The sequence below is a fragment of the Chanodichthys erythropterus genome, chromosome 7 (genome assembly GCF_024489055.1).
Source record: "Chanodichthys erythropterus isolate Z2021 chromosome 7, ASM2448905v1, whole genome shotgun sequence".
In the NCBI taxonomy this organism is placed as follows: Eukaryota; Metazoa; Chordata; class Actinopteri; order Cypriniformes; family Xenocyprididae; genus Chanodichthys; species Chanodichthys erythropterus.
This window is the reverse complement of record NC_090227.1, coordinates 16,322,562-16,345,684: the sequence shown is the minus strand read 5'-3', so window position 1 is coordinate 16,345,684 and position 23,123 is coordinate 16,322,562. Positions and strand designations below refer to the sequence as shown.

The following is a 23,123-nucleotide window of genomic DNA, read 5'->3' as shown; positions in this document are numbered from 1 at the left end:
CAATTTGCATTAAGACTGGATTATATTTCTCAGAGTACTGTTGAATTTGCGCAAATAACAGTACGTAATTTGCTCTTGAATTTTTATAGAGGTTGTCTGAGAAAAACACAGAAATGGCAGATTAGGATGATATTCTGGGCACCAACTGCTGAAGTAAATGTGGTGTATTCAAATGTCTTTAACATAGTCCTTTATGGAGTAAATTTTGTGCCATAATTAAACAAACAAATCCAGCATTTTGCAAACAAAGTCAATCTGCTTTGCAAAGGGAAAACTCGACTTGCAAACAAACAGAAGGCAATGTGCAAATAGAAAGGCCTGTTTGAGCGAGAACGCAGAGTAACAAATGTATTGTGTTTTACAAATATAAATAAATATTTCACAAATAAATACAAACCATTCTACAAATTGCATATAACCTGTGAACAAATACCAAACCTATAGCATATAAATGCTTACCTGCCTGTTACAATTGTGAGACACTTGCCTTTTTATGAGATCTCTCGGCTTGATTTTCTCACAAATGTATCCAGGAAGATTTTCTCATAAATGTGTCCAGGCAGATTTTCTCACAAATGTAGTTGAGCAACTTCCTCTTACAAAACAGCAGATGGCGCTATGCTAGGGGATCAATTTAGTGCTAGAGAGCAAGCGCAAATCCTGGCAGCGTCAGGTCGCAGTGCCACTTGCGGTTTTTAAATAAAAGATTTGATGATGCATATTATATACCAGCAAGCAGATGCGACCAGAATATGAACCCAATAAGCTACATTTCATAAGCATTTTCCCATAAAAGAACACACACACAAAAGGAGTGCCTAGCAGCCGTTAGGCACTGTATATACACACACACACACACACACACACACACACACACACACACACACACACACACACGCACACACGCAAACGCACAAACCTTATTTATTTATTTATTTGCTTATTTATTTATTTAATGTAATCTCACATTTGCCCATTTTCATTTTTGTAGTCATTACAAAACCTTTCTATATTTCATTGAACTGCCAAATTTACATTCATCACTTTATTAATTTATGTGCATTAAATTAATGTAAAATAACCTGCCAAAACTTACATAACTTCAAAGCCACAAGGATCATAATTTAAGATTAATGAATTTCTGATGTTTGTATGTTGTGCAGCTTCTGCCATCAGTCGTTGCCTGCCATCAGTCAAGGCAAGGGAGGCAGAGTCTCTTTAGAGAAAACACTGGATGAGAAAATGATTGCTATTATAAAAATAAAACAATGCAAGTATTACAAAATGTGACATTAAAAATTGTAAAAGTCAGTAGTTTTCATATAGTAACTCTTTCCAACAGTGACACCCGCTGGTAAAGTTAAAAAGAACAGCTGAACATCAGTTAACAAATAAAGTTATATTGTTTGTATTGTTACTGCCTTTTGTTATTATTTTGGAATAAATGTAAAAACACTAACTTGATGAGATTTATTGGTTTTAATAAACAGAATATTACATAGTGTAAAAATACAAAATATAATTGTATTTAGCCTTTTTTATGTAATGGTTTTTACCAGGAATATGTGACAACATTAAGTGTATCAGGGACATCAATAAAAAAAAAAAAAAAAAAAAAAAAAAAAAATATTGATACATAAAAATAAAAAAAAAGTCTAATAATAATAATACACGTGTTTGCCTCATTATTTTAAAAACCCACCGCACGCCACTGAGAACAGTGTAGTTTTTACCGAGCAAACAGCAGAAAATTAGACAAACCCTGAGAAAGACCGTGGCAGCTGTCACAAACTCTGGCAGCTGCCAGAGGAAATATGTGGCATCTAGGGATGTCACCAGAAGTGGCTTTGAGGTTATGTAAATTTTGGCAGGTTATTTTACATTAATTTAATGCACGTAAATGAATAATGTGATGAATGGAAATTTGGCAGTTCAACGAAGTATAGAACATTTTTGTAATAGCTACAAAAATGAAAATGGGCAATTGTAAGATCACATTAAACAAACAAACAAACAAACAAATAAATAAATAAATAAATAATGGTTGCTTGTTTGCATGCATATATACAGTGCCTATAGGCCGCTGGGCACTCCTTTTGTGTGTGTATGTTCTTTTATGCAATTTAGCTTATTGGGTTCATATTCTGGTCGCATCTGCTTGCTGGTATATAATATGCATCATCAAATCCTTTATTTAAAAAACAAACAAACAGAAAACTACTCCACCGATGCCACCGGAAGTGGCGCTGCGACCTGCCGTTACCAGGATTAGCGTTTGCTCCCTAGCGCTAAATTGATCCCCTAACATAGCGCAATCTGCTGTTTTGTAAGAAACTGCATTTGTGAGAAAATCTTCCTGGACACATTTTTGAGAAAATCGAGCCGAGACATCTCATAAAAAACGCAAGTGTCTCACAATCGTATCAGACAGGAAAACATTTATATGCTATAGGTTTGGTATTTGTTCACAGGGTATATGCCATTTGTAGGATGGTTTGTATTTGTGAAATATTTAATATTTGTAAAACACAATGCAGTTGTTACTCCTCTGCGTTCCCGCTCAAACAGGCCTTTGTATTTGCACATTGCTTTTTGTTTGTTTGCAAGTCGAGTTTTCCATTTGTAAAATGCTGGATTTGTTTGTTTAATTATGGCACAAAATACACTCAATACATTAGCTATAGAAAACTGCCCACATAGCAAAACTGGTTTGGCCCAGTGATGGGCCACGCAACCCACTTTCACTTGGCCCAAATACAGCAGTGAATTACGGTACATGACTGGATCAGGTCTGGTTGTCAGAACTCGGGCCACATATGGCCCATGGCATAGCCATATCTCATAACTATAGCTGGCCCTATTCTGGTACTATTCAGGACCAAACATTTGGTTCCACGTCAGCCTCAACAAAACCTTGATCTAGCCACTTTATACACACCCTTGGCCCAAAAGAAAAATGCCTGAACAACAACAGTATTCTGAAAAAATATTTATTGTTTCACATTTAAACAAAACAACAAAAAACAAACAAAAAACAATGCTTGAATGTCAATGCCATGCTTCACACAGCTCTTGAACATCTATGTTTCAGTTCATGAACAAGTGGCACTGTGCACACGACAACTCTTCAACATCTGATTCAGTTCATGAACAAGTGGCACTGTGCACACAACTCTTGAACATCCAAACAAGTCACAAGTTCGTTAACCTGTTGTTCTCTCCTGACGCTCTTTTCTCTTCATCCTCACTCTCCTGCCACCATCCCTATCCGGGGCCAGGTATAGCCATCTTTTGATGGTGGAATCAATGTCCTTTTCTGTGGTCGCAGACATCAGACAGTTACGCCTCACAGCCACTGAAACATGCATGTAAAAAGTTAATGTGGCTATAGAATTTTAAAGGACAAATACATTAAAAATGACATCTACACATAGAGACTGTAAATTGACGAAGATCAGTTTAGTAATGAGCTGGCACCATCCTCCTACCAGGTTCCAATATGGCTCCAGGAGAAAACTAGTCTAAGCAGTTGCTTTTCACAGAGCCATGTGAAATTCAATAAGATATACAGCAGCACTTTTTAAAAAAAAAAATCTTGGCCTTAGTGCAATAATATGTCTGTTAGAAAAGATGAGCATTGTTGATGTAATTTTGTCTGTATGTTCATCAAAGCACAAAAAGAAGCAGAAGAGAATTCAATTCAAGTATTTGCATCTGAGATGTGGCTGTCTGTGTGTGAGCACTTTGGATGTGTGCGCACATAAAAGCAGCTTTACTGTCCCTACATTTAAGAGGGTAAATGTCACCACAAATAAAACTGTTTAAACTGCTATAGACCTATTTTCATTCTGCCTTGTCTCTCTAAAGTATTAGAGAAGTTGGTCAATAAGCAGCTCACGCACCATTTGGGGACTCATAATGTTTTTAATCCGTTTCAGTCTGGCTTCAGATCCGGTCATAGTTGTATCACTTGCTACACATCATATGTGCCATTGACAACAAGAAATATTGTGTAGCTGCATTCGTTGACCTGGCAAAGGTTTTTGACTCCGTGGACCATGAATTATTGCTGGATAAACTACAAGGTATTGGACTCTCCGAGAGCTGTCTAGCTTGGTTCAAGAGTTACTGCACTGGTCGCTCACAATCAGTAAAGGTGGAGGGGTTTGGGTCAGATCCCCTGCCTCTATTTAATGGGGTCCCACAAGGAAGCATACTGGGGCCTATACTTTTTCATATTTATGTTAACGATATTGCTTTTGCTGCAGGTGATTCTTACATACACATATGCTGATGACACTATTATTTATTTGTTCATTTAATTCTTCCCTGACTATTGCACTGTCTTTACTGCAGGCCAGTTTTACTCACATCCAACATGCTTTCTCTAGTCTTCACCTAGTTTTAAATACAAATAAAACAAAATGTATGGTTTTTAATCGAAATTTATCAAATGTTGAACATCTGCCTAAAATTCTTTCATTGGATGGTTCTGAAATCAATTATGTTGATTGCTACAAATATCTTGGTATCTGGCTTGACAGCAAGTTATCATTCGAAACGCACATAAATGTACTGCTCAGCAAGGTTAAGTCTCGCATTGGTTTTCTTTCTCGTAATAAATCTTCTTTTACACATTCTTCTAAACAGCTCTTGGTTAAAACGACAGTACTTCCGATTTTGGATTACTGTGATATAGTTTAAAGGTCTGCTTCAAAAACTTTCCTTCATAAATTGGATGTTATTTATCATGCTGCAATTCGCTTTGTGACTGGAGCCTCATTTAACACTCACCATTGCCATCTGTATTCTTTACTGAATTGGTCTTCTCTCCATTCGCATAGACAAATTCATTAGCTTCTGTTTATTTATAAAACTCTTATTGGTAAGTCCGCATCTCCTTTGGTCGTTGTTCTTTTCAGTTTTCTGCTGCTCTAAAGACTCTAAAGCTTAGCTCATTCATATCGCTTTCTTCCTTTAAAAATTCAGTTCAGTCAATAATTCAGGATCATTGTACTTGTTTTTAGTTCATTGTTTGTTTTTATATGTCACTGTGTATAGCTGTGTAGCTGTGTAGCTGTGTTACCTGTATCTTTTATGTTTTTGTATTGTACTGTTTTTTTATGCTGCCTCTTGGCCAGGTCGTCATTGTAAATGAGAACTGGTTCTCAATTGACTCACCTGGTTAAATAAAGGTTAATAAATAATAAATAGAGGGCAAGTCTGTGGAAAACACTGAAGCTAGTCACCTCAGTTTTAGGAAATGTGATGATTTGCCAACATACCAACTGTTTGAACTGACAACTTGTCAAGAGAACTGACAACAAGTGGCAACAAATTTCGATCCAGGACTGTCTCTGACTCATCAACCGATTTCATGTTCTGCAGGGTCTTGAAGATGATTCGCAGTTGGTCCATCATCATTTCCTGTTTTGTTAATATATTACGCAGGAGGGCTAGGAAGAAAACAAAAAAGACAAATATTAGTTTTCAGTCACTCTAATTAGGTAAACACTGACCATTTGCTGGTATTGTTACTATTTCTTACTACAACTGTATTCCAATGCAAGTCAAATTTGCAAGGTAACATGCCAAACGACTAAAATTGTGGATTAATCACCATCAGGACTATTCTGTATCATCACAAATAACAACATCTAAACAAAACATTCTTGAGATATGAATTTTTGGAAGTTGTTGGCACAAACATACGTACATCTAAGTTTTAACTTTTAGTCATTTTTTGTATAAGAAAGAGTGTAAAAAAACGATATGAAGTCCAAATAGTAATTTGCCAGAGAAAAAAAATACTAAAAACAAACATGGCTATAATAAACATTAATATACTCACATGTTTGCAAACTAGATGTCTGCTCCCTGGTGTGGCTCAGTATGCTTTGATGGGACTAGAGAAGGTGCAGCGTGGCTTGGTCTACGGATCTCAGAGATGGCATGACTTGATCTGCGAATTTCACTGCTGGCATGACTTGGTCTACCCATCTCAGTGCTGGTGTTGCTTGATGTGGGGATCTCACTGCTGGCATGTCTTAATGGACGAATCTCAGAGCTGATGTGCCTTGACGTACAGTGCTCAGTGATAATGTGTCTGCTATGATCTCTTGGGTTGAGCTCAGAATTGCTATGGCATCTTGGGTAGAGGTCAGGAGTGCCTAAAAAAAAAAAAACATTTTGACTTTATTTTCCTTTTTTGGTTCACAGGTTAAAAACATGAACCAAAAAAAATCAAGCAGAATTTTTTTTTTTTTTTGTTTAAACAAACAGAAAAAAGAATAAAGGTGGTGTTGTTTTTTCATTTCTGCTTATATGTATTATTATTATTATTATTATTATTTATTTATTTATTTATTTTTTGCTAATCCATCAGTGTATGTCACTTAACTTTAAATAAATAAACGTCTGTGAAATAAAATAAAGAGGTCTGATGTCATCTGAATGTAATCGACGAACATTTAACATTAGTGAACTAACATTACATTTTAATATAGGCCTAACAGCTACGATTCATTGTTAGCCACATCTTTAACTTTCTAACTTTCCAGTGTTAACTCATACTAACTCTACAATCCAAAAAAAGCAACGTCAAACCAAATGTATTTAATAATTTCTAATATTTACTTACCAAACTTCGCTCGCTTTGCTCGAGTTGAGAAGTCCACGACCGTTAGAGAAGTGCCGCCTCTAGTGCATTCAGCCCGCCCAATTCTTCAATAGCGCTGATTCCGGGAGTAGTTTTTCTTTTCTTTTTTTTTTAAATTTTGGTTAAAGCGTTATAAACCATTAACCAAACCAGCTAAATCACAAGATTACACACTTTCAACTGAAGAAAAAAAAAAAAAAAATCAAAAATCGAACAAAAGGACAAAGGTACAAGCAAGGGTGTAACTTTGGTTTGAAAAGTGGGGGGGACACACACCCTCTAGGGGGGTCCGGGGGCATGCCCCCCCCCCCGGAAGAAAATTTTGTACATTTTAAAGATAAACTCATTAATCTGGTGAACTTTGAGAGTTCAAAATAAAGAGCTCCAACCCATGTTCAGTATCCAAATTGAACAAAGAAAAAGTCTGTGCATTGGGTTTTACCTGAATCCACTGTTAAAAATAAATCATCCACCCGCCAAACGCCCAATGATATTCTCTGATTTAGATATCTGAACCTGATCATCCCATTACAATTGTTCACATGCCCCCCTGTAGGAAAGCTTTGTACATTTTAAATTTAAATGCATAAATCTGGTGCATTCTGAGAGCAAAATTAAGTGACTAGATCAATGAAGAAATTTGTTCTCTTGTAAACAATTTTGTGCTCTAATAGTATCTATTTATTGGTGATGGTATGGCACATTGGTCACATACACAACATATAGTAGGCTAAATGATAGTTCATAAGTGGTCAAACATGTAAAGTACACATTTAAACCATTAAAAATATGTAGCAAAAGAGGTTACCTTTGTTGAATTAATTTATTAGCAGGGGCCTGTATCCATACATCTGTATTTGTGCAACTAGTGGTCACTCTTTGACAATCCAGAAAACAACAAATGAATAAAAATATATAATCATAAGCTGAACAATAAATAAATAAATAAACTAGGTAAGTATATAATTCAGCAGTAAACTTTGCACAGTAATTTTATAAAATCCAAACGTTAACAAAAAGTTTAAAATTACTATTTGAATTCTTATAAAATGAAGAAAAAAATAGATTAGATTTATATGTATAGCTATGTATAGAATTATATGTATTTATATTAATGTAAGATTAAAAGACATTTATTTTTAAATGTATTGTGCAGCTTTATAATGGGGCAACAAGATACGACAGAAAAAAATATGCTATTAATAATCTTTCAGTGTGCAAAACCATAATAATATGAAACGCTTCAAAACAGCAGTAAAAACCGCTTGAAACAATGCCGAGTCAGAGCGCGCAGTTTCGCTGAGCATTATAAATGTTTGGCACAAAGAGAATCCCTGTGTACATCTGCATCTAAGTCATGACATCGTTTAGAAACAGCATTAAACTCCAGCAAGATCAAGTTAGTTTATGCCAATCCACAGCCCTTTATCTAGGCTACATATCAAGTATTATAATCGGAATAGTTTTACCGTGCTGACTGTCTTTACTGAACGCGACGCTGTTTGAGTGCTGAACAGAGAATGATTGACAGCTGCAGCGGAGGGAAGAAGAGTTTCCGTGAACTTAAAAGTTAACGATGTACATATTCTTCTGTCCCTCACATGAAGCTATGGAATGGCTTCAGATGACTTTGAATATAGTGCACGAAAACTTAATTGGGGCTAGTCTATTTCTTTAGCTCCATTACTCCCACTTTTGCCGTATAAAATACCTGCTCATTAGAACCTTCACTGAGCTATTTTTAGAGTGTGCACGCAACGTTCTTGGACGCGAACGCGCGCATCGACACAGACAGGCTCTGTGTTCTGCTCCTCCATGACGGCGTTCGGTTAAAAAAATCATAAATTAATTTGAAAGTGGGGGGGACACAAACGGGATTTTGAAAAGCGGGGGGGACATGTCCCCCCTGTCCCCAGTGGAAATTACGCCCTTGGGTACAAGATTGACTGTGTAATGACTACAATGAGGTTAAAACTGCAAACCCATGAAGCATTGCGCTTTTCTAGATGCGACCTGATTTCCAGATTTTTTTTTTCCCCCATAATACGAAATTTTCAGAGAGAAGAAATATGTGTGAAATTGGCCTTGTCTTATGCATGGATTAAGATAATCAAACAATTAAAGTTCTATCTGCTTCTAATTTAAAAAAAGCTTGCTTCCTTCTAACACTTATATGTAGTGTTAGTATATATAGTATATAATCTGCTTGTCTTAGTACATATTGTGCTTTTGTTGGTGTGCTTACTTCTGTTGTCCTCTATTGTAAATCTCTTTGGATAAAAGATTTTGCTGAATGATTAAATGTAGCCTAAATGTAATGTAAGTTTATGGTGTTTCTTAATTATTGATGAAACCTTGTTGATAGACAGCAATAAACCCATGTTGCAAACAGGAATAGGGGAAACAGCTGTGTGTATGAAAATATTATCATTTATGAAATATCTGTAGGAAAAAAACTGGCTACACATATGTGGCCCACAGTTCTCTGTTTTACAAGTGGGCTAAATAATACACTTAACAATTGGCCCATATCTTGTTTGCCGTCTTAAAGACGGTTCCATCTCCACCATACCCAGGCCATGTTCAGTTCACATGCCTTATGCCAGTGCCGACTGAATGCCAGCTGTGCCGGCTTCATGCCAAATCAGGGCCAAATGTCTTTGCTACCTGGGTGGTAGTGCACCTTACATACTGAAAACCATTGTAATTATTACTTAAGTTTATGGAAATTTTGGGGGTTTTAAGAATTCACTAACAGTGGCCCCTTCACAAAGTTTTCCTTAGGGCCCCAAGAAGTGTAGGATCAGCACTGGACAGGTGGAGGACCCTGTATAAACCTCCAGTACAGAAGCAAAGAGGATTATTCACAGGGCGGTAGCTAGCACCTGAATCCAGCAGTGGGCATGGATGTAGGTTTTGTGCAAAGGGAGAGAATTTAGAGCATTTGTTTTTAAAATGTAACATATTGTACGGTCTTTTTAATCTTCTAAATAGATGGTTTCAACCATTTGATTGGAATTTTTTATTGGGGGCATGAATACATTTTGAATAAGAAAGAAAACGTGTCTGTCAAAATATTTGATAAGAACAGAAAAAAATGACGTTTTAAGCCAAGGATTTTAAATCGTAATTTTGGCCACCACTGAGTAATAGCCTACCATTAACATTATCTGGACAGTTGAGTTATATACGCTAGAAAACAAGGAGGGTGCATTTATTTAGATGTGCGGTAGCAAACGGTAGCTTTTTATTTAAGATAAAAAATTATATTGATGCAGTGTTATGTTTATTAAATGTTCGGTAAACATAAATAGTTATTAATGGTGCGTTTCAATTACCCGTATAGATATCATTGCAGTTTTTAATCACACTGAAAAAATAAAAACCTTGGATCAACTTAAAAAAATTGAAGTAATCAATCACACGAAATATTTGACATTGACTCAAAGTAAATCATTTCATTTAGTTTAATCTGAAAATTTTAAATCCATGCAACCACTTTTTAAAGGTTGATCAAACTAATTATTTTAGGTTGGAACAAACTAATTATTTTAAGTTAGAAAAAAACGAAACTAATATGTATAGGTTAAAGTAAATTAATTATTTTAGGTTAGAACAAATTAATATTTATATTTCAGAGTAAATTAATTATTTTAGGTTGTCTCAAATAAAAAAAAAATGCCTTTAAAACATTTTGATCAATGACTATCATAACACTTTCCTTTAGAACACATTATATTTATTGTTCAATAAACTGACATTTGTAACAGATGTTCAATGTATGAATATTAACAATCTGCTTCACACAAAAATACAAATTTGTTACAAAATAATCAAATCATCACTTGATGACATCACATTAGTAGTAATATTAAATTAGGAAGGTTTGTCCTGACAGAACACATTTCACCATAAAACATCAATTAAAATACAATGAAATGTTAAGACGGTATTGTATACCTGTTTATGTACAAATGTATATGATGATGAACAGTATCTTTCAGCTGAACACCAGAGACAAATCCTGGAACTGCTCCTCAGACAGTAAACAGTGGGACTCCTAAGACACTGATACAGAGCTATAAGCTCTACATTTAAATACAACTAATTTATATGCAATATAGCAAGTTTCTGGCCCTCTCCATTGGTCTGAAAATCTAAACTCTTTCAAACAAATCACTGAAAACACTGCAATCAGTCTCTCCAGTTGTCCATAACACTTGGCCTACTTTGGCCTTTGAGGCTGGTAGCCATCGAACTTGGGCAGCCACATTTGTAAATGCTGCTGTGAAAATGTAGCCTTGTAAGTGCAACCTCTTACAAAAAGGATCCAAAGTCTTGGCTATAAAACACCATAAAATTTAACCACAAATGGAAAATTAAAATCAAGCAAGTCTGTGCAATTCAGTTCTGCATACTTTGTGCTGTACGGCTGGGTGGTCAGTCTAGTGACTTCTGGGGTCATCTTTTTTCCATCAAGCTCCATCAGGACCTTTTGCACAAATTCAAAGGTGAACTGCAGCCTTTTCGGATATTTTAGGTTAAATGTGTATATGAGCCCAAAGACCATGGCAAAAGCGGTTTCAACAGAGGGCAACTGGTTCAGGACCTCTGTTCCATCGATGGCAATTTTAATGTCTTTTGGTGGATGGAGAGGATCCTCTTTCCCAGTGATAAAGATCGCCATGGTCTCTGCTCCAGTTCTTCAACCTGTTTTTCCTGCATAAAAAAGAAAGAGACAATAAGTACGTTATAGTTTCAGAAATCTCCCGATTTCATGTTAGATCATAATGTGCCAAGCTCTTATACACTCTAAACTGAACTTGAATAGGCATGTGAGAGCCGTGAGAGCGAAGTGAGGCCGGTGAGTAATTGGAAGATCAGTGTTAGCAGCATGTCACACCGGTCTCGGATCTCTCAAGGAGGAGTGACGGGAGAATAAAAGAAGGAGTGATGACAATGAAGGACGAGAGAGGACCAGGCACACCCCTCATCCCTTGTTTATAAAGTGGAAGTAGACAACTTAGCTAGCTAGCTAATCTGTCTGCCTAGCAACTCCTTGAACAGATTATATCTATATTATATTTAATATATATTATATATTATATTTAAATCTGAGATTTGAGGATACATTCTCTTCTGATGGTGATGTCCACAGTCTGAGTAAGAACATTTACAATGAATTAAAATTAAACATTTGCAAAAAAAAAAAAAAAAAAAAAAAAAAAAAACAACAAAACTATTCAGCCATGGATCCCACTGATATGCAACTAATTCATAGATACCTCATCTAAAACCTGCCCCAAGAACTTTGTCTCCAAGGGAACTGTTTTTAATTGATTGTTTTTAATTAGGGGACATTTATTGAAAAATAGATAGTATGGTCACATTTGACCACCAATGAGTATGAGTGTGACCAATTAGTAAGGAATACCTGAAGGTTAAATACAAGAAAAACATTAATGTTAACAATGTTGCATCTCAATTACTCTCCATAATACAATTATACTGTAAATGTGGTTGACGTAATAATCAATGCACACTATGCCGTTTACCAAAAAATGCTGCAAATACCTGTATAGTGAAGCTGTTGTCTATTCAAATGTATTGACAGAGCTGGCTTGTTTAGAACTATTCAGACAGAGCTAAAATGAACCACGTGACCGCGCGCGTCGCCGCGAGATGAAAGCATGTCGCAACTCTGTTTTTCAACATTAAGAGCGCCAAATTGGTATTTATTGTTTGAATTTCGTATTGAAATTTAAAAAAAAAACTGTAAAAGCTTATACTTTGTTTCATATAAAAAACGGGTTTGGCAATTTGGCGTGAGAGGGCCTGAAAGCGTGTGTCTCACGCCAAATGCGTGAGAGTTGGCAACCCTGTCAGAGACTCTGATATCTTCACTAGCTAGCTTTAAAACAGAGCCCACAGAGCTCTTAAAAGACAGTAATCTCGACAAATAAACATTTTGTAGGGTCTTCGTGCCACTGTTAAGTATTAAAAACACTCAGCAGAACAAATGCATTTGAATTAACATTAGCTGTAACGTTAACTAACGTCAATGCCACCACAAAATGCATTTAGAAATAATAGTTTGCATTTATTAGCCAGTTAACTAGCGACCTGTTACGTTAGCCGCCCTCTGGTCGTGAGTAACTTAATGTTATAACGTTAGTTTGAATGAAGAATGCTTACGTTTCTAGTGCTATCTTATAATTTACATGCTATCAAGCGTGAGCGCTGAAATTACGGCCAGAGTCAAGGCCAGTCAGGTAACGTTATAGGCCTACTTGGGAAAAAACGTTAACGGTAGACAAAGTTTAACTTACCAGTATCAATGTTGCTCGTAGTTCTGTGTCGCAGCCTGGCTGGAGGGGTCCGAAGCGGTCCGAAGTCTGTTGAAGTGCAGCGTCGCGGCCGCCGCTCAACAGATTGAGTGTGTTGTGTTCTTCACAGACAGTTCAACTCTGACGGACGGTTATTTTTTTTTTTTTGAATCAGACAGCGGCGGGATCTCCAACTCAACAATGCGCATGTGCAAATCATGCTTAATCTAATAAAAATGCTCTGATCAAATTAATAAATTCAGTTTAATGTCCCGCTGCCAATTTATATTGTGTCAATATAAAAAAAATGGATTCAACCATAAATATAAACTAAAATGTTTACTTTAAATGAAAAAAATAATAATTTTAAGCTATTTCAAAGAGAAAATGCACATTAAACGAACAAAGCAATGTTAGACTTTTTTCAGTGTGGCTCGCCAAAACGTCTTTTCCATGACATCTACAACAACCCCTTCTTTTCCCCACTCTAACACCCAAGGGCGCTATGCACTATGTTATTCAGCTTTGATTTCACATTATCTCTTCTGCGAGTAAAGAGCAGACCATCTAGCGATACGATCAATATCAGTCACAGGGCGATAGGTCAATTGACCGCTGTCTTCACTGATCCTGTAAGGTCGTGCCTCTGTCCACTGGTGAATTTTAACAAATAAAACTCTGCAAATTGCAATCAGATGAATAAAGCAGTAATTGTGTATAAGCACAAAATAACTAAGGTATATTCTTATAGAAAATTTGATTGATTTTTATTATATATCACATAAAAAAGAAAAATAACGTAAATCCTCTCCCACAACTAGCCTAAATTATGTATTTTATACCGTTACGCATAAAGTTGTATATAGGCTACCTAGGCCGAATGATTTACATTTCAGCATTTCATGAACAGACAGTAACAGCAACACTCTAATTACCACTTAAAGCTCGGACTGGCATTTTCATGTTAAGTGCTTTTTGGGACACGCACGTATAAAACGTAGGCTACTAAAAATCGTAGCGTCGCACGGGAAACGAGGCCAAGAGCACTAGTAGGACGAACAAAAAAATGAACGTCATATACGACGATTTTCCAAGTACTACTTAGTATTACGGGCTGTTTTCCAAGTGCATCATAATTCGTACGATTGCGCTGGAAAAAATGGTAACCTAAAATGTTAACATTAATATCAGAAATATTCTTTAATATCGCTGAACCTAAATACATTAGTTTATACCAAAAAAAAAACAAAAAAAACAGTTAAACCAGGCAGAATTCACTTACCCCATACATTGCAACAACATACAAGACGTGTATTATTAAATGTAGATATTAGTAGTCAACAATTTATTATTCTGTTATGATAAAAATATATATTTGTAGTCATTATACTTAAAGTTGTGTGTCAATAAGGCACTTGCCCTGAGAAACATTCACTGAGTAAAAAGTGTGACAGCTCTGGGCTGCGTTTCCCAAAAGCATCGTAAGTCTAAGTTGATCGTAGCTCCATTAGTGGCAATGGAGCTACGATCAACTTAGGCTTACAATGCTTTTGGGAAATGCTGCCCTGCTCTGTTCGTGTGTGGCCACTATCATGTGAACATCTATGGGAATCTCTACGAGTTCAGCTCATGGTCACGGCCACGCACTAATAGTTGATGCGTGTGTGCGCTCGTGCGGGGGTCAACATTGTGTCCGCTGGGGACTCCTGTAAGATCTCCAGATGCTCTGCCAATACTGCCAACCGTTTATTTCCCCATTTTAGCCGGATATAATTTTTAAAACAAAATAAAGTAAAACCTCGAATTACAACAGAAAAGATAAAAGGTTTTAAAGTCTCATGTCCTAAGATAACCGTTTCGAAAAAGAAAATGTATTCTCTTGTTCTTGTCTAACCCGGAAACCAATACACTGATATGAGGTACACAATGTTTTTGACAAGAAAAGGGATCTTTTCTAAACCTAAGGAATATTTTATTTTTTAATATTGACCCGAATGTCTTATCCATGTATTTTTAAATTTATCTAAATAATTCTATGATGATTTTGTCTTTTTCGATATTGTACAAAGCTAGTTAAACTGACCGGATCGACTCTTATATAGCAAAACTAGAAAATTTAATATGAAAAACGTTTGTTTCTTTAATATCTGAGTGTATGTATTGCTTTGTAAATTTACACTGTGACTATTAACATAATATTACATCGGTTTTTTTTTCAGTATGAAAGTCAAATCACCTTATTATTATGAAAGATTATTATTCTGTAGCTATAGAAAATAAAACAACTTTTAATAAAATTAACTTGCTATTATTTTTTTTCTGTATGATATGATTTTTTTTTATAGAATATATTTGCATTACACTGGAATTAGTGTTCTCATAATATTTCATTTTAAGCTATACTAGTGAACACTATTTTGAAAAAAAAAAAAAAAAAAAAAAAAAAAAAAACTTGGTTTTGTATGTATATTTGGTTTATTAAATGTGAGTAAGCTTTATGCGGTCAACTTCTCTCCAGGAATAAAATCAATCATGAAGAATGTGGCACAAAATAATAACTGTCTGTAACATCTGTATAAATAACAACAACAACAACAATATTGTTGTTATTGCTGGCACTAAAATTTAAGCAATATTATTGTAGTTATTTCCCATTATTATTATTATTATTATTATTATTTATTTATTATTATTTTTTTTTTTATCTGGCATTACATATTGGCCTATACGTCTTTAAATTCTACATTCAGCTTAATTACTGGTTTGATGAATAATGTAGCAATTTAGTCCACAAACCTATAAAATTCAATCTATAAATTCAAATTCCAAAAACATATTATATCTTGTTTAGAAAAGTCATATTTTAAACAGATATTGCAAACTCCATGCCATTACTTTAATTTTCATTTGAACTAAAGGATTACATCAACTAATATTTAAATTCATTGAAAAGAAATCCTACTAAAAGATATGTCTTACACCATGTACAGTTTATACAGTGTTTGAGAAATAAGACGTGTCAATATATGTATGTATTTACAACTAAATAAACAATCAAAATAACTAACAGTGCTTATATTTAACCTTAATGTTACATTGGGCAAATATTGCCAATAAAGCGGTCAATACTGTGGCTATAACTGTAGCCTAAAAATAACCATTTTAATAGAATAAATAAGTTGCGCTTTATGGTTTAAAAGTGCCTCCATTTCGCGTGCTTATGTTTTTCATCATTTAAAGCGAAATGAAAATGATTGTAGATAAAACGTTTATCCAAACAATACAAACTCGTCTTTAAGAATAACAGTATATCAACATTGAAGCGTTTCACTCATCTTTGCATCTCCGAGTGTGGTAGTCATCCGCCAGCAGAGTTAGTACCGAGCTGTTGGAAACGAGATACTGTGACTTTTAGTTTGGTCTCGATCTTATTATTTGCAGAGATCTGAAGCTGAAGGGTTTTCCATTTTGAATTCTCTGTAAGTAGAGAATAGGACTTTTTGAAGTGCGCCTTTGAGTTTGTAATTTTCTAACAGTGTGTTTCTATTGGCAAGTTCTGATTAGTAATAAACGGCATTTTTTTTTTTTTTTTTTTTTAATTCCATGTATACATCCAAAAGAGCCACTTATAGACCTCCATGGTTCCATTTGGGTCAGTTTACTCTGTTGCTTGTTGTTGCATTAAGTCTTCTTTGTAAAAATGCTGTCACATCACACAGGGTTTGATGTCCTGATAGGAGACCTGCTGATGGTGGTAGTACGAGCTGCTCCCTGGTGAATGCATCGATGAAGAGGTCATGGCGTTAAAAGAGAAGACAAATTCTTTTCTGTCACACATGCTGGGAGACTGGGAATGGTAGCGCGGCATACCTGCACAGACAAAAAATATGGCACATTATTTAAAAAATTGGCTAATGTTCTTGTAGTGTTCTTGACATTTTAAACATCAAACTATTACTACTACTACTACTACTACTACTACACTACTACTATTGCTATTAGTAACACTACTACTACTACTGCTACATGTAAAAAATGTTTGTTTTTTTTTTTGTTTTTTTTTCAAATTACACATTTGCCTGTGACATTCAGTCGTCCATTCAACGTGAAAATATTCCTTTATCTTTTAAAAATTTCTAATCGTAAAGAAGGCCTATATTAAACTCAAATCCACAATTGTTTTTGTTTATTTGGACATTTAGCGACTGTTGTCAAACGCCGGGCAGTAGTATTTGTTGACCTTCGTTTATCTATCTATCTATCTATCTATCTATCTATCTATCTATCTATCTATCTATATATATATATATATATATATATATATACATTTTTTTAATGATATCTCTAATGTAGACAATGATCTTTTAAGCATTATATAATATTACTATACATTAAATGTATAGGCCTATTAAAAATCGACACCATACCATTATGGCCTATCAACACATTTTAAGCGTCATTATTAAATTTAATATGTTTTAAAAATAGCTTTTGATTACAGTAAGTTGTTTCTGATAATGCATTGGAGTGTTGTGTGAGACCTGGATGTCTTAAGATCTGGGTGGGATCGTTTTATACGACAACTTGCACGCGATTCCCCACGGACACATTGCTTCTGGGCTCGTGGCGTGGTTCTTCTTGCTCTTGCCCCAGTTGAGATTACAGCAATCAGGCAGGAATCCCTTCTAACTGTGCATGTGTAGAATGGTGTCGATATGTGTGCTAGAGGCTTACTGTGCTAAAGACTCCCGTAAAATGAACAAGATAACAAAGCCATGAATAAACTTTTTTATGTTTTGCTAAAGATAAATTTTGATCACACTTTGCATTATTGTGCCCATATTACACGAATTAAATGCAGTGATTCTGAAGACTGAACCGCATATTAATTAAATAAAAGATAATTGTATGGACTGTTGGCAATGCATTAGCTTCAGATGTGTTGTTTTAAAAATAATTCAGTTATACCTCTCGCCTATTCATGAAATTGAACACATATATCGAGATAAAATATTTCTGTTAAACATGTCTGTCGATGTCAAATCATCTTGAAAACTTTACCTTGAAGGTCGGCGGTGCCGTGGCCGTTCTGGTGCAGGTAAGACTGTTCCAGAGAGTGTGTGGGTAAACTGGGCTGCAGTGGATTGGCTCCCGGGTTGCACGGAGAGAGCGGTTGCTGTTTGATGTAAGACGCCCCATTATTTAGAGAGGCCGGGGGCGCTGGAGGCCAGGCTGAGGCCGTGCTAGAATACACAGCATGCGGCTCCATCACTCCCCCGCTGGTGAGAAGCGGCGATGCGGAATTGTCGTGGTGGGGGTACTCACTCCCTGAGGATCCCGTGCAACTGCCCATGTAGGAATGTCCACTATTCGCTGATAGATGGGACATGGAGTGTCCTGCCAAGCCCATTCCTTCCATATTGCTGGCCAAATGTCCATTCATCATCCCAATCCCACTCTCCAAAGATAAACTGTTTGGAGGACAAGACAGGCCCCCTCCGCCCCCCTGAAAGTTATAGGACTCGGGTATGTGATTGAATCCCAGCCCGTTCATCATGCTGTACATGGAAGGTTTGAGCGCCTGACATTTGCGCCTGAATCCCCGCGGCCTCCTGCGGAAAGATCCCTCCTCGAACATGAACTCACTGGCCGGGTCGATGGTCCAGTAGTGACCCTTACCAGGTCTTCCCAGACCCTTGGGCAGCTTGATAAAGCACTCGTTCAGAGACAGGTTGTGACGCACCGAATTTTTCCAGCCTTGATACGAACCTCTGAAAAACGGGAAGCGGCTCTGTAGGAACTGATAAATTTCGCTCAGAGTGAGTCGTTTGGTTGGAGAGCTCTGGATGGCCATGACAATGAGAGCGATGTAAGAGTACGGGGGCTTTTCAGGACGACGAATTCCAGCGTTCGTCTTTTTAGTTTTGGTGCTGGAGGAGGAAGAGGAGGTTTCCATCACAGGCGTCTGTCCGTGCGGTTTCTCCGACATGGGGCTACTGTGAGCAGAGGTCTGCACTGAGGGCTGCTGGATCTCAGCCGTCATTCTTCACGCACTCGTCAAAATCCACGTTCAAAAAGTCTGCGATTTTACGCTGCTTTTTATTAATAACGGAATGCAATGCTGGAATAATCTCTATTTTCCCTGGTTATGCGTAATTGCGCACTACCCTTGTAATACTACCCACCATAAAACTGCAGGGAAAAGAGATTCTTTCGGCTTCAGATCCTGTCTTCTTGTTCTTCCTTTAGGAGTTGGGCTTTTACTTTTCCATCAGCTCCTCTCAGGCTCTTGAACATGGGCACGTCAGAGTCGCTCAGGGTCCGCCCAGTTTCCCTCCCACTGTCAGCTTTGCTGGGGTGGGCTTACCAACATCTGCACAACTAGCACTATTAAATGAAGCGAGTTTATAGTCTTTAGTTATTGTAAATAAAAAAGCATATTCAGTCCACATTAGTAGCGAGACAATTTTCGGACAATACAAAATTATTTTAAACTAATAATAAATTAAACGTTTAATAGCATAATACAGCTGGATGATCACAGTGTGTTGGGTCTTTTTGATAACATTAATGAGTATACAATCAATAAATTAATTATTTAATGGGCACTTTCAAAACTGTACTTTAAAGCATTCGCAAATTAATAAATAAAAATGATAGCGGGTTTTGGGGAGGTTTAGAAGCTGCAAAAAGGCGTATAATAGATTATTTTTAAAGAAATAACACCAAATAAAATCATGAAAAATGAAAAGCATGTTTCTTTTTTTTCTTTTTTTTTTCTCAGGCAGGAACAGGAGGAGGATGTTTATACTGCAGAATGTAAACATTTTCGCTGAGCTTCTTTAAATCAAAAATCAAGCAAAAAGCCTCTCGAGTGCAGCTAATCCACATAGCCACGTCACCATTCTGAATTTTACACGTAAATTTAAAATTTTTTGAGCTGATTAAGAACGGAAGAATGGAGGTTTTGGGGTCGTATCGGGTTCATGGAAACTCGCTTGAAGACTGCAGTCAACATTCTGCTGTGTCACTTAATCAAGGCAAGTTCACACGACACATTTCTCTTCACACACTGTATCGCTTGAGTTTTTGCTTTGCTGAAGTCAAATCAAACGATTGAAATACAATTATTGTTTAATTGTGAACGTTATGGACACGACAGTAAATTACCTGTTAATCAGGACTATTGCTGCATAAATTCTTTCTTTCTTTCTTTCTTTCTTTCTTTCTTTCTTTCTTTCTTTCTTTCTTTCTTTCTTTCTTTCTTTCCTTCTTTCTTTCTTTCTTTCTTTCTTTCTTTCTTTCTTTCTTTCTTTCTTTCTTTCTTTCAGAAATCTTGGTTATTTGCTCTCTCCTAGGTCTAATATCTATATTTAAGTCTCGCTGTAATTTAGCTACTGGTGATTTGTATGTTTTATCTCTGTGCAGCACTCATGCTTTTAGAGTGAAGTGCACTTTTTTATATAAAATACGATATAATAACGAATTCACTTTCAGACCATTTCTGTTGAAATGTGTACATATGTGTGTATGTAATTCTTGCCGTCATGGCGCAAGAAATGCGAGCTTTCATCATTCAGGAGTATATCTTCGTTATCAGCTAATACCCTGAAGGTTTTGGACCATGGTGCTGCTCAGTGCAGGAATGCACATTGATAGAGGTATTGTTTTAAGGCTTGGAAAGGGGCCCGTACATTTATCAAGTGGACCACCCAGTTTGGTCTCGCCCTCTGCATTTAATTAAGGTTGATGTGTTTGTTAAGTGCCTTTGGTTTTAACGTCACTCTAGGCCTACTGATATCCCCTTTTAATCTCACATTAACCCTTAAAAACCCAGTATCCACAGAAAATGCACCCTTAAATGTGTTTAGAATAGTTGTTTCATTGATTTGTGACGTAAAGCATGCGACGTTCTTCAACGTCGTCGCAAACTCATGTGTGATTGATGCAGTAGCCTAGGAGTTCACTCTCTCGGTATGTGCAAACAAATAGTAGCCTAGTTGGTTTTCAGCTCTCTTATTATTATTATTATTAGTAGTAGTAGTGATAATAGAAGTATAATTATAACAATAGCAACAACATTTATCATCATCATCATAATATTTTTTAACAGAGACTAATTCGTTCTCCTGTCTCAGTTAATATTCATATTTTCCATGACGTCTTCCAATAAAATATTTGACACATTGCCAGTCTGAAATTCATTGCCACTTAAAAAGAGGAAAGCCACATTGTTCGACTAGTCACGTTAGCGTGACATAACTCAGTTTTGCAAAATTCATCATTAGAACACTGGCGTCATAGCTGTAGTGCACTATTCGCAATATACATCAGTGTTTATTGTTAAATGTTAGAGAATGTTACTTTTTACAGTAAAACGTTTAAAATTACGAATGTGTAAAAAGTACCAAAACACATCTAATAAACGCACGAATTATTCAATTTTCTTCTCGTTTAATGTTAATTTTCATGTTACTGCCCTGATTGCTAAAAACTCAAAAAGTCACGTTATTGTAGCTATAGATCTCATTAATAATAATAAAAAAAAGGGAACAAATGATTTTAAATATCTCATGTCTACAAAAGAGTCACTGTTACACATATGTAATGAAACTATAAAATGCCTATACATTTATTAAGGAGACTTGAATTCAGATTTAAAAACAGTCCGTATATGATGACTATTTTTTACTTTTTTTTCTGTTAGGAAAACAGAGCTAATTCTGGAGCACGGTGAACTCTGAACTTAACTGGACATGAATTGTTTGAAAGGAAGTGCGACAGACGGATCAGTCAAGGGTTCCACAAGTTCACTGCCGTGTGACACCTCCACAATCACACTTACCGCTATGGAGAGTAACATTGTAACAAATATTTTTTAAAACTGTCTGACAGTCTATGTTTTAATGTTAATTGTAAGTTCGGACAGTATCTCTAACCAAGATTTCTCCTTCATTCAAATTACATGTTTGTAGCCTAGGCTACTGTATTTTTTAACACTAAATAAAAGCTGCGTCGTTTGTAGACATTAAGCTTGTATTTTGTAGTCTTGTAATCTGTAAATACATTGTTATTGGCTGCCACGATTTTTTTCAACATTATATGTGAATTTAAAAAAAAATGGAATGTTTAGTCGTAAAATAACTAAACACTGTGCTAAGATTTTTTTTGTGCTGAAGATTTATTTTTCATTTATGCATTTCATTTCACTATTATTGCTTTATAGATAAGTCTAGCTGTTGAGGGTTTGTTTCACGCGTCACTTCCTTAGGTGGGTGCGTATATTTTTGTTAAAATGCTGTTTATGTGAATGGGAAAGGATGGGATTAAACACACACAACTCCGATTGTGTTCATTGGTTTGAGGCGCAGATTTGCCGCTATAATCAACACAATCATGGCAGATGGCTTTTTAATTTACTTGGCAATGACTGATCGGAGCATTTGAGGCAAAGATAGTTTTGAAGTGTGTCGCTGTTTATATAGGCGTATGCAGAATAATAATAATAATAATAGCCTAATAATAATAAAATAAAATTAAATAAATACAAAAAATGCAACGTTTGTCCGAGTACAACTACGCAATATGCTTACAAAATCTTTAAAACGTTTTTAATAATTTTCATAGGCCATCATTTAGCAGACACATTTATCCAAAGCGACTTACAAATGAGGAATACAACAAGCGATCATCATAAAGAGGCAATAAACACGAGAAGTGCAAGTTATATAAAGTTTCTGACATCGTTTTATACACCAGTGTATATTTGCAATGTTGGATTTAAAGTCTTTTGTCTTTTGACAGAGACTGAAGAGTAGACATGATCGGCTTTACACAGACACACCCACACCCCCACCCAGACACAGACAGAGAGTCAATTAAATACACCCATTTATAACTGTGTCTAAATAATGGGGTGAAAGTATTATCAAAGGGTCAATAAATCAGTAGGAAACCGTTTTTCCGATTTTTTTTTTTTTTACATTTTGGATGTTTTAGCCGTTTGGTAATTCTGTTAATTTAATTAAAATAAGTGGTCCCTCCTCGCACATAATATAGTTTTACACCATACATGTAGATGAGGTTGACTTAAAATTGCAAAGCTTTGCTCGGTCCCTTGTGAAGTTAACTATCCCTAC

At 35.9% G+C, this 23,123-nt stretch overlaps 1 protein-coding gene and 1 long non-coding RNA gene across 2 annotated transcripts; both read right to left on the bottom strand.

Moving 5' to 3' along the window:
- Positions 1-3,222: 3,222 nt before the first annotated feature.
- LOC137023144 (uncharacterized) lies at positions 3,223-6,005 on the bottom strand. The gene is made up of 4 exons (XR_010895473.1): positions 5,852-6,005; positions 5,286-5,456; positions 5,087-5,181; positions 3,223-3,355 (listed from the first exon to the last, which is right to left on the bottom strand). It is a non-coding gene; the product is annotated as an uncharacterized lncRNA (long non-coding RNA).
- Positions 6,006-15,490: 9,485 nt separating this feature from the next.
- Positions 15,491-19,357, bottom strand: foxf1 (forkhead box F1). Its single transcript, XM_067389836.1, has 2 exons — positions 18,046-19,357; positions 15,491-16,854 (listed from the first exon to the last, which is right to left on the bottom strand). The coding sequence occupies exons 1-2, from the start codon at positions 19,025-19,027 to the stop codon at positions 16,691-16,693; spliced, it is 1,146 nt and encodes a 381-aa protein (XP_067245937.1). The 5' UTR covers positions 19,028-19,357; the 3' UTR covers positions 15,491-16,690.
- Between the last annotated feature and the right edge of the window lie 3,766 nt (positions 19,358-23,123).

What these genes read in the sequence shown, in the direction of transcription:
- foxf1 (XM_067389836.1), bottom strand. Translation starts at nt 19,027, where the DNA reads ATGACGGCTGAGATCCAGCAGCCCTCAGTGCAGACCTCTGCTCACAGT. An exon ending in CGGCACCGCCGACCTTCAAG is followed by an intron (nt 16,855 to 18,045) that starts GTAAAGTTTTCA and finishes TTGTCTGTGCAG; the next exon opens with GTATGCCGCGCTACCATTCC.